The sequence below is a fragment of the Microcaecilia unicolor genome, chromosome 11, assembly GCF_901765095.1.
Source record: "Microcaecilia unicolor chromosome 11, aMicUni1.1, whole genome shotgun sequence".
Classification (NCBI taxonomy): domain Eukaryota; kingdom Metazoa; phylum Chordata; class Amphibia; order Gymnophiona; family Siphonopidae; genus Microcaecilia; species Microcaecilia unicolor.
In genome coordinates this window covers 191,432,434-191,444,934 of record NC_044041.1, presented here as the reverse complement: position 1 = coordinate 191,444,934, position 12,501 = coordinate 191,432,434, and the positions used below count along the sequence as shown (strand labels likewise).

The 12,501-nt window shown below is 47.5% G+C and overlaps 1 protein-coding gene across 1 annotated transcript in view; it reads right to left on the bottom strand.

The window, feature by feature from the left end:
- Positions 1-11,072, bottom strand: part of E2F2 (E2F transcription factor 2) — a 37,979-nt gene extending 26,907 nt beyond the window's left edge. Inside the window, exons 1-2 of the mRNA XM_030219480.1 lie at positions 10,806-11,072; positions 9,038-9,062 (exon numbers count right to left, since the gene is read on the bottom strand). Of these exons, the coding sequence (XP_030075340.1) occupies positions 9,038-9,062; positions 10,806-11,072 (292 nt within the window). The remainder of the gene's footprint in view (positions 1-9,037; positions 9,063-10,805) is intronic.
- Positions 11,073-12,501: the final 1,429 nt, after the last annotated feature.

The following is a 12,501-nucleotide window of genomic DNA, read 5'->3' as shown; positions in this document are numbered from 1 at the left end:
CCAGCTGGCTCCATGTCTACAGGGCATGGCTGAGCCAGTCCCATGGTTCCTGTTTAAGACTGAAAGGTAAAACAAACTGGCTCAGCCCTTCCCCTACTGCTAGAGAAGCATCCAGGAGAGACTGAGAACAAAGCAGAAGATAGGACGGATTCCCAAAACACCCACAGTCCCTACATTTCAACCAGTAGCAGGGAAGTGAAGGTGGTCTTTGGCACAAGACTGGATGAAGGGTGAGGGGAACGGAAGGAGACCACTGCAAGACTAAGCTGCCATGTCACAGGCAACACACAGTAAACGATGACATGGTCCATCCAGGCCTGCCCAACAAGACAGCCAAAGCCGCATCCGCCATTCTGTGCAGGTCACAGTCATTCACTCAAACTCTGCTTGGCATTTTGCCATCAGGCCAACCACCTGCAGTCTTGACGCAATGTCTTATAAATACTGTTAGCAAGTTAATCAATAGTATTGCTAATTTCTACATTAAGATGTCTTCTCCTCCCCCCTGAATGAACAGTACTCTCACTTATATATCACTTTATCATATGTATACTCTGGAGGAAAGGAGGAACAGGGGTGATATGATACAGACGTTCAAATATTTGAAAGGTATTAATCCGCAAACAAACCTTTTCCGGAGATGGGAAGGCGGTAGAACGAGAGGGCATGAAATGAGATTGAAGGGGGGCAGACTCAAGAAGAATGTCAGGAAGTATTTTTTCACGGAGAGGGTGGTGGATGCTTGGAATGCCCTCCCGCGGGAAGTGGTGGAGATGAAAACGGTAACAGAATTTAAACATGCGTGGGATAAACATAAAGGAATCCAGTGCAGAAGAAAGGGATCCTCAGGAGCTTAGCCTAGAATGGGTGGCAGAGCTGGTGGTTGGGAGGCAGAGCTAGTGTGGGCAGACATATACGGTCTGTGCTGGGGCTGGTGGTTGGGAGGGGGGACTAGTGCTAGGCAGACTTATACGGTCTGTGCCACAGCCGGTGGTGGGAGGCAGGGATAGTGCTGGGCAGACTTATAGGGTCTGTGCCAGAGCTGGTGGTTGGGAGGCAGGGTTGGTGGTTGGGAGGCCGGGATAGGGCTGGCCAGACTTATACAGTCTGTGCACTGAAGAGGACAGTACAAATAAAAAAGTAGCACATATGAATTTATCTTCTTGGGCAGACTGGATGGACCATGCAGGTCTTTTTCTGCCGTCATCTACTATGTTATGTTACTATGATACAATAGGCAGACTTGATCTTCATCTGTCTTTTGCAGAACATAAGAAGTTCATCCAGCATCGGCCTTAGTTCCCCAGCTACTCTCGCCCAAACAGTCAAGTTTTCATTCATTCATTCATGTCAGTATTTATATACTGCTTAGACCTAAGCGGTTTACAGTTTCATTTTACATGTCTGGTAGGCTCACAGTCTAAGTAGTACACTGGGGCAACGGAGGGTTAAGTGACTTGCCCAGGGTCACACAGAGCCGCAGAGGGAACTGAATCTGGTTCCCCAGGATCTCAACTCACTGCCGACCAGCAGGCAGCAGCGGGAATCAAGCCCAGTTCCCCAGGCCCGCAACCTGCTGCACTAACCATTAGGCCACTCCAGGGGCGTAGCCAGACAACAGATTCTGGGTGGGCCTAGGCAAGAAGTGGGTGGGCACCAAGTGTTCTTCACCACCAGCAAAAAAATATCTCAGCTGGTGAGAAAACGCTTCTTTCCACCTTGGCTTACCATCAAAGGGAAGTCTTCAGCTGATAGAGCTTGGGATCTCCACCAGCTACCACTAAACGGTATGCTACTGTTGGGTGGGCCCTGGCCCACCCAGGCCCACCTGTGGCTACGCCACTGGGCCACTCCAAACCCTGTATTTATCCCACACGTTTTTTAATCCACCACCTCTCCTGGATGGGCATTCCAGGCGTCCACTGCTCTCGCTGTGAAAAAGTATTTCCTGAAGTTACTCCTAAGTCTACAACATCAAAGTTATCTTGGTGGGTAAAAATCTGAATGGAAAAGCCCTTCTACTACCTTAATTGTTACCCATTTTTCAGCTGTTCATATGAAGACAGGTTTCCCTCAGAAGCCCCAGCTGGGACAAGGAGTTAAAATATCAGTGAAGATACATTCATGACTGAGTCTTGTGGTCTTTAATTAATCACTTTCCCGCCAAAGGGACACAGTTTCCACTGTACCCACCAAAGGCCCTCTGTGCTCGTCCACTGATTTTTTTTTTTATTCTTACATCATGTCTTCCCTATCACCCAAATAACCCTTATGGTGTGTGTGTGTGGGGGGGGGGGGGGGGGGGGGGGGGGGGGAGGGGAATAAAGGACTTCCTCACCTTAATTAAAATTTGGCCTGCTTTAGCCTCATGGCGTGACTGTTCCAAAATGTCCTTTCCAAAGAAGACTTGCCCCAAACAGAGGTTTCCAAATCAGGATCCACCAAAAGCTGCAACGAGCTCACAGAATACCAAGACACAGGTGTAACTACTACTACTTATCGTTTCTATAGCGCTACTAGACGTACGCAGCGCTGTACACTCGAACATGAAGAGACAGTCCCTGCTCGACAGAGCTGATAATCTAATCAGAACAGGACAAATAAGGGATAAGGACAAAGAGTAGCAAGATTCCGTGCAGAACCCCAAAGAGCAGAAAGATTCCAGAATCCCAAAGAGCAGCAAGATTCCGGAATCCCAAAGAGCAACAAGATTTCGGAATTTCAAAGACTACTACTATTACTTATTTCTATAGCGCTATTAAACGCACGCAGTGACAGAGCTTACAATCTAATTAGGACAAATAAGAGATAAGGGAATATTAAAGTGAGGATGCTAAAATAAGGGTTAGGAGGTAAAAGCAGCAACGAAAAGGTGGGCTTTTAGCTTAGATTTGAAGACCGCCAGAGATGGAGCTTGACGTATTGGCTCAGGAAGTCTATTCCAGGCATATGGTGCACCAAGATAAAAGGAACGGAGTCTGGAGTTAGCAGTGAAGGAGAAGGGTGCAGATAAGATATAACAGGTCCTCACTGTCCACATGTACTCTCTCAGTACACACAGGTCACAAGCAGCATGTCAATCTAAGGGATGCATAGCGACTGAAAAATACAGAGTGAGGCCACAGTCAAGCACCACACCAAAAGGAAGAACAGCTGGGAGAGTTATGTCAGCTCTGTGTAAAGAGGACAGCTGGGTGGAAGCGGCAGGGCCACTCCGATTCTGTAGCAGAAAAAAGTATAATGGGGTCAGCAGAGACCGGGTCCCACCATAAGTACATAAGTACATAAGTAGTGCCATACTGGGAAAGACCAAAGGTCCATCTAGCCCAGCATCCTGTCACCGACAGTGGCCAATCCAGGTCAAGGGCACCTGGCACGCTCCCCAAACGTAAAAACATTCCAGACAAGTTATACCTAAAAATGCGGAATTTTTCCAAGTCCATTTAATAGCGGTCTATGGACTTGTCCTTTAGGAATCTATCTAACCCCTTTTAAACTCCGTCAAGCTAACCGCCCGTACCACGTTCTCCGGCAACGAATTCCAGAGTCTAATTACACGTTGGGTGAAGAAAAATTTTCTCCGATTCGTTTTAAATTTACCACACTGTAGCTTCAACTCATGCCCTCTAGTCCTAGTATTTTGGATAGCGTGAACAGTCGCTTCACATCCACCCGATCCATTCCACTCATTATTTTATACACTTCTATCATATCTCCCCTCAGCCGTCTCTTCTCCAAGCTGAAAAGCCCTAGTCTTCTCAGCCTCTCTTCATAGGAAAGTCGTCCCATCCCCACTATCATTTTCGTCGCCCTTCGCTGTACCTTTTCCAATTCTACTATATCTTTTTTGAGATACGGAGACCAGTACTGAACACAATACTCCAGGTGCGGTCGCACCATGGAGCGATACAACGGCATTATAACATCCACACACCTGGACTCCATACCCTTCCTAATAACACCCAACATTCTATTCGCTTTCCTAGCCGCAGCAGCACACTGAGCAGAAGGTTTCAGCGTATCATCGACGACGACACCCAGATCCCTTTCTTGATCCGTAACTCCTAACGCGGAACCTTGCAAGACGTAGCTATAATTCGGGTTCCTCTTACCCACATGCATCACTTTGCACTTGTCAACATTGAACTTCATCTGCCACTTGCACGCCCATTCTCCCAGTCTCGCAAGGTCCTCCTGTAATCGTTCACATTCCTCCTGCGACTTGACGACCCTGAATAATTTTGTGTCATCGGCGAATTTAATTACCTCACTAGTTATTCCCATCTCTAGGTCATTTATAAATACATTAAAAAGCAACGGACCCAGCACAGACCCCTGCGGGACCCCACTAACTACCCTCCTCCACTGAGAATACTGGCCACGCAATCCTACTCTCTGCTTCCTATCTTTCAACCAGTTCTTAATCCATAATAATACCCTACCTCCGATTCCATGACTCTGCAATTTCTTCAGGAGTCTTTCGTGCGGCACTTTGTCAAACGCCTTCTGAAAACCTTTGTAAGGGCTGGATTTTTTGGGGGGTGGGGAGGCGGAATACAACTTTCCTGTTACTGCAGAAAGATGGAGACATATGCACTGCCTTGCAAAAAAACTTCTTACCCAGTCCAACAGGGGGAAGGCGGTTCTCTTTTCAGAAAGATAACATTTCCTGAAGGATTCTACTAAGCTGTCCCACTCCACCCGCCCAGTCTCAAAGAGAGTAACTGAGCAGAAAGCCCTGGAACATCTGGTCAGCCCATGCTGGGAACATGTGAGCTAACACACATAAGGCTACATTTACTCAATGGGCAAAGCCCTTAGAGGACTCAGGGCCAGATGCACTAAACTTAAGGAGCCATTAACGAGCAAGTAGTAAACCTAGGCATGCACTACAGACTTTTTTCCTAGCAGCTAACGAAAACGGAATGCAGATGAGCAAATTGTGTAGAAACCCTATTGTAATGAGATGCACTAACCTTTTCCGCTGGAAAATCTAACGAGAGGTCTGTACCTCTCGTTGAGGCTGCGCTGGATTGAAAAACTGCTACAAAAGTGAAAAAAACAAAAATTCGGGGGAAAAAAGTCAAGTGCTCGTCAGTGCAATAATAAAAATGTCTATTTTGGCCCTCATTCCCCCCCTGCAATAATAAAAATGTCTTTTTTGGCAGTGCTTCACTCAGCTGAGAGACCTGGAAGTCCCTGAGCCAATCACCACGCGTTTAGCCGAGCGTTTTTGCATCCTGTTCAAACTTCTTCTACTAACCTATAAATGTACTCACTCTGCTGCTCCCCAGTATCTCTCCACACTCGTCCTTCCCTACACCCCTTCCCGTGCACTCCGTTCCCTGGATAAATCCTTCTTATCTGTTCCCTTCTCCGCTACTGCCAACTCCAGACTTCGCACCTTCTGTCTCGCTGCACCCTACGCCTGGAATAAACTTCCTGAGCCCCTACGTCTTGCCCCATCCTTGGCCACCTTTAAATCTAGACTGAAAGCCCACCTCTTTAACATTGCTTTTGACTCGCCTCCACCTACCCTCCTCTCTTCCTTCCCGATCACATTAATTGATTTGATTTGCTTACTTTATTTATTTTTTGTCTATTAGATTGTAAGCTCTTTGAGCAGGGACTGTCTTTCTTCTATGTTTGTGCAGCGCTGCGTATGCCTTGTAGCGCTATAGAAATGCTAAATAGTAGTAGTAGTAGTCTCTTGTAACCAGAGCTAATGTTGTGATGTCATAATGCCTCAGGCCACCAATAAGAGCCAACCTCATCAGTGATGTCACAATGGCTTGATTGTCCTATACTTGGCTCACTTTTATTACATAGCTCTTTGAGCAGGGACTGTCTTTCTTCTATGTTTGTGCAGCGCTGCGTACGCCTTGTAGCGCTATAGAAATGCTAAATAGTAGCAGTAGTAGTAGAAAGGCTTAGGGATCATTTGGCAACCAACCATTCTGATCCAGCAGTAGAGAGTCTGTCCTGTAGCACTAAATAACCAGGGGCAGCAGCCAAAAAAAGCAAACAGGATGCTAGGAATGATTAGGAAAGGGATGGTGAATAAGTATCACATTGAGCCTACAAATAGGTGAGAAAATGTGGGATACAAATGTAACAAATAAATAAATAAAAGAAACGCACCACCCTCTACACTTCTCCACATTAAAGCTTAACAGCCAGACATTCACCCATGCTTGACCTTCATCTTGCTTTTCGCACCTTTCAAGGTGTCCACTGTGTTGCAAGTTTTTGTGTCATCTGCAAGACAAACACCTTTATCTAAACCAAGGTAGGGGGGCTGCTTGTTTGCATCGCTTGAACAGCTGTACATCACTTTGCATGTACATTTGTATGGTAATTAGCTCATTATATTGACTTTGCATACAATTTTCCTTAGCTGCTACCTACCGTGACAGGAGGTTGGGAGGCAGGGCTAGTGCTGGGCAGACTCAGGTATACATATAAAGTAGCACATATGAGTTTATCTTGTTGGGCAGACTGGATGGACCGTGAGACACTGATAAGTTGGTGGCCAAGACCAGAAAGACGCTAGGCTGCACAGAGAGGGGCATAATCCGCGGCAATGAAGAGGTGATAGTACCCCTGTACAAGCTGTTTGGTGAGATGGCACTTGGGAGTACTGTGTTCAGATTTGGAGGCCACATCCTGCCAAAAACAAAGAGACTCGAAGCAATTCAGAGGAAGTGACCAAAATGGTGTGGGGGCTTCAGCATGAGATGAGGCTTGAAGACCTGAATATGTCTAACCTGAAGGAGAGGAAGGACAGGGGAGATAAATACCAGAATGATATAAATGAGCACAAAAAAAAAAAACCTTTTCAAAGACAGGGAGATTACAGAACTAGAGGCCATGAAATGAAGCTGCAATGGAGAAAATAAATATTTTATTCACAGAGGGTAGTGGATGCTTGGAATTCTCATTCCACAAAAAGGGAACTGGGACTTGATATACCCAGTGGCGTACCAAGGGGGGGGCGGTGGGGCGGTCCGCCCTGGGTGCACGCTGCTGGGGGGTGCCACGGCGCACGCCCGTGGGCGCTAACTTCGCTCGTTCACTGCAGCTCCCTCTGCCCCGGAACAGGTCCTGTTCCGGGGCAGAGGGAGCTGCAGCGAACGAGCGAAGTTAGCGAAGTTGGAGCCCACAGGTGCGCGCCGCGGCACCCCCCTCCAGCGGCGTGCACCCGGGGGGGGTGTCATTTCGCCGGGGGGGGGTGTCATTTCGCAGGCGGAGGGGGGGCGCATCAGCGATCCGCCCTGGGCGCAATCCAAGCTAGGAACGCCACTGGATATACCACCTTTCTGTGGTATTTTGCAACTACATTCAAAGCGGTTTACATATATTCAGGTACTTATTTTGTACCTGGGGCAATGTAGGGTTAAGTGACTTGCCCAGAGTCACAAGGAGCTGCAGTGGGAATTGAACCCAGTTCCCCAGGATCAAAGTCCGCTGCACTAACCACTAGGCTACTCCTCCACTCATTCCACCAATAAGAGCCAACCTCATCAGTGATGTCACAATGGCTTGAATGCCTGATACTTGGCTCACTTCTGATATTGTGATGTCATAAGGGAAAGGGAAATGATATACCGCCTTTCTGAGGTTTTTGCAACTACATTCAAAGCGGTTTACATATATTCAGGTACTTATTTTGTACCTGGGGCAATGTAGGGTTAAGTGACTTGCCCAGAGTCACAAGGAGCTGCAGTGGGAATTGAACCCAGTTCCCCAGGATCAAAGTCCGCTGCACTAACCACTAGGCTACTCCTCCACTCATTCCACCAATAAGAGCCAACCTCATCAGTGATGTCACAATGGCTTGAATGCCTGATACTTGGCTCACTTCTGATATTGTGATGTCATAAGGGAAAGGGAAATGATATACCGCCTTTCTGAGGTTTTTGCAACTACATTCAAAGCGGTTTACATATATTCAGGTACTTATTTTGTACCTGGGGCAATGTAGGGTTAAGTGACTTGCCCAGAGTCACAAGGAGGTGCAGTGGGAATTGAACCCAGTTCCCCAGGATCAAAGTCCGCTGCACTAACCACTAGGCTACTCCTCCACTCATTCCACCAATAAGAGCCAACCTCATCAGTGATGTCACAATGGCTTGAATGCTTGATACTTGGCTCACTTCTGATATTGTGATGTCATAAGGGAAAGGGAAATGATATACCGCCTTTCTGAGGTTTTTGCAACTACATTCAAAGCGGTTTACATATATTCAGGTACTTATTTTGTACCAGGGGCAATGGAGGGTTAGGTGACTTGCTCAAGGTCACAAGGAGCTGCAGTGGGAATCGAACCCAGTTCCTCAGGATCAAAGTCTGCTGCACTAACCACTAGGCTACAAAAAGTGGTTGGAATGAAGATGGTGGCAGAATTCAAAAAAGGCATGGGATAAATGCAGAAGATGGAATACAAAGAGAGAGTATTGTCACTCAACTAATACATAACAGATCCACAGAGCATATTTTGGGGGGTGCAGTAATGAGGGACAGCTTCAACCCTAACAAAGGGGGAGGGAGTAACCTACATGGAGCGGCAAGTTCAACCCTGGCCACCCTTATGTGAAAACTGAGTTACCCGCAGTCATTGTTACTATGTTACAGTTGCCGAGTACAAACCTCAGCCGGGCTCTGAATAGGTACATGTGTTTTTTTTAATAGGGCTATTCTGCAATTTGTATTTCTTATCTTTTCATTACTTTTTAGTCTTTAACTTATTTAGGGCTGCATTTTCATTAAAATTTGTAATCGCAATTAATTGCACGCTTAAAGGTATTTTATCTTTTTTCCCCACTGCAGCTCCTTGTCACTCTGGGCAATAACCCTCCATTGCCCAGACTCACAAGGAGCTGCGGGGGGGGGGGGGGGGGGGGGAAGCTAAATAAAAAAAATACCTTTAAGCATGCGATTCATTGCGATTACAAATTTTAATCAAAATGCAGCCCTAAATAAGTTAAAGACTAAAAAGTAATAAAAAGATAAGAAATACAAATTAAGGAATCTAAACCAGCATGCAGAATGGCAGGGGCACACTGACCATTTGGACAACCGGGCAGTGCCCGGAGGCCCAGAGGTTCTGCCCAATTGCCCGCCACCACACATTACAGCCCTCACTGGTCCTACCTTGAAGGGCCCTGGTGGTCAAGTGACCTCTGCGAGGGCAAAAATTCATCTCACTCTTTCCTGCCCGCTGCCGCTACTCTGTATTTTAAAAATGGCTGCCAAGACTACTGCGGTAAGTCTCGGCAGCCATTTTGAAAGCACAGTAGCAGTAGAAGCAGGAAAGAGTGGGGGGTTTTCCTGCTTCCCCAAGAGGCAACTAGACCACCAGGTAGGACCGGGGAGGGCCCACTTTGGCTCAGGGTGTTTGGGATGGGGCTCACTAATCTATACTGCCCGGGAGCCCCTGACCAGTGGTGTACCAAGGGGGGGCAGTGGGGGCGGTCCGCCCCAGGTGCACGCCGCTGGGGGTGGGGTGCCGCGCGCCTGTTGGCCGAGTCCGCTCATTCCCTCCCTGCTGCTCCCTCTGCGCGGAACAGGTTACTTCCTGTTCCGGGACAGAGGGAGCAGCAGGGAATGAGCGGACTCGGAGCCGACAGGCGCGCGGCACCCCCCCAGCAGGTAAAAATGCACCCGGGGGGGGGGGTCGCGCTGCAGCCGGGGGGGGGTGTAATTTCGCTGGGGGGGGGTCACACTCCACCCAGGGAGGTGTAATTTCACGGGGGGGGGGGGGGCGCGCATCGGCGATCCACCCTGGGTGTCAGCCAGCCTAGGAACGCCACTGCCCCTGACCACCGTCCTCCCCTGCAGAATAGCTATAAACAGCCTTAAGGTTGTCACAGCCGACTTCAGAAATGCAGCCCTATTTTTAACCCTGTTTTGAAAACGGTTTCAAAGCTGGTTAAAACCCAAGGGACTGGGCCTCTTTCCTCCCCAAGTAATAAATAGATCACTTTTACTGAAGAGTTTCCACCCAATCACTGATGTGCCAGCACCACAGCTGCAGTTTAACTGTCCACCCCCCCCCCCCCCCAAAATCTCTGTTTTCCGCTTGATTCGGCATCCCAGTTATTTTAGGATTTTTCCCATGGGTGGGTCAAGGAGCCAAAAAAGTGCAAAGCCCTTAAAAATCTCTCTCCTTGCCTTATCAAGGATCCAATTATGTAATCGTGGGGCCTTACAAAACTGCAGCCCTTAATCGGATGCATCCCACACTCCTCCAGTTTAACATTAACACAACAGTGAACCCGGCGGCCAGATGGGTTGTGCTTTTCCTGTAAGTGAAAGGTGGAAGAAATGGCCTTGGGCAGCATATCAAGATCCAAGTCCCGATTGCTATTATGTTTTAAGATGGCTTTACCTGGGCCTTCTGAGAAGTGATAGCAATACGTATATGGATGTAGAAACCCTGCTGCTTCCTGAAGTCAAGCTGCCTGGTTACAGGAAGATACTGCACTTGTACCTGTATTTCTGTATAAAGGCCAAAGAACACAGAACACTTCACAGCAGCTCAAGATAAAGCCCCATCCATCGGGCAAAGTATACAAACAAACAGACAAACACTCTTTAATAACCTAAACAGGTATCACATAAAAATGGGAATGTCAATTCTTACTTTACAATCTAGGCTCGGTCACGCAACTCTCTCCGTTGCAGAGAAGTAACCAGAGCATCTGCTTCCAGTTTCAAAGGGATGGGTAACCTGGGTATGGGGAGAACAGGGGAAAAAGAAAAGACACTAAGAAAGAGAACGGAAGTTGCTTGCTTATAATTACCGGTAGCTTTCCCGCAGTGGCCGATCGCAAGGGTTTGGGGTCCGGTCCGTTGGGGGTGGTATAGAGAGAGCTACCCCTGGGCACAGCCGGCTGCGGGTAAATCTGGGTGAAGTAGGTACATGGTATGGTCCGCATCGTCTGCGGGCTAGAGAGGCTAGTGGCCATGCAGTCTGTTGAGCCCAGCCCGGGTAAAACTCTCTTCATCTGTTGCTGGGCCTGGACGCCCCTCCCAGGAGCCGAATGAACGCCTTTGGGCAGTTTCAACATTGCTATTTTCGTTGTTTTCTTTCTTTTAACTCTGGGCCACCACCGATCTCCAAACAGTTCACAATGGGCAGGAAAAGCAGCTGCTTACTGGTCCTCAATTCATTGCAATCATGGATGAATATATATTTAAAAACCACACACTTTCCAAATTGGATCTGCGGGATAAGGAATCATATTGCACCACATTGTCTGAAATTGGTCAGCTTTTTTGGTCGCCAGAATGAGAAATTAACAACGTAATCCCTGACAGTGAGTTTTATCATACAAATATATGTATATATATATTTTTTGCATCAAATCCTATTAGAAACTATCATCGCTCTAGGGCCTCCCCCAGCTCTGTTCTTTCATATATATATTTTCCTTTAATGCCGCCCAGAAAGCAACACAATTCTGACTCGGCAGGGTCCGGGAGGGTTGGGCCTGAGTGTCCTGAAGCCGCTGTCCTGGATCAAGGCTCGGTTCTGGTAAGATGGGTCCGGATTCTGACTTGATGTCTGCAAAATCCACCCTTGGGCGGCAGCTCCTTTCTCTCTGTCTCCTAGCCTAGATCCGCTCGCTTTTTTTTTTTAGCGCCAAACTGCGAGCCGCGAAATTCGGATCTCCCGCGGAAACTACTCTCCGCGGATTGGTTGGTAAGAGTGGAGGGGCGGGGACAGGGGGGACGAAACAGGAATCAGAGAACCCCGCCCCTAAGGACACGCGACCGTCTGCAACTGTGCATCTGTTCTTAAAGACACAGCGTCACTTCTGCTGCTCTTTGCATCCTTATAGACACGAATTGTATAATGTGGAGACGTTTCAGACCTGGGGGAACACTTCCTGTCCAGGAGAAACAATTTCATCTTTTGGTTAAAGGCCGATCACTTATGGGCTGCTTTGTTCGTTTGGTATTGTTGCATTACAGAAGGATCACCCTGGTATCAAAAAACACCATATGTTAACAACAAAAGTGGGAAACCTCCCATCCTCCAGAGGTGGGTGTCTTGGAGCTCCCTAATGAATATGCAATAGAGGCAGGTGTATGCTGATCTACCTCATGCCTATTTATCTGTGATATTCAAAAACCTGCCTAGGAAAGGACTTTGGATTTAGTTCAGCCTTCAGTTGTAGCTCAAGGTGAGTTACATTGTGTACTCAGTGGGTGTACACCTGCCCTTACAATCTAAGTGGCCCATTTACTAAACCATATTAAGCACTTACCCCGAGATTCTATATATTGCGCTTTGATTTCCACAGCAATGCATCAGTGCTGATAATTGGATGTTAACAAGTAATTAGCACTAATTGGCATTAATTAGGGGGGAGGGGAAATGGGACTTGATATACCACCTTTCTGAGGTCTTTGCAACTACATTCAAAGTGGTTTACATATATTCAGGTACTTATTTTGTACTAGGGGCGATGGAGGGTTAAGTGACTTGCCCAA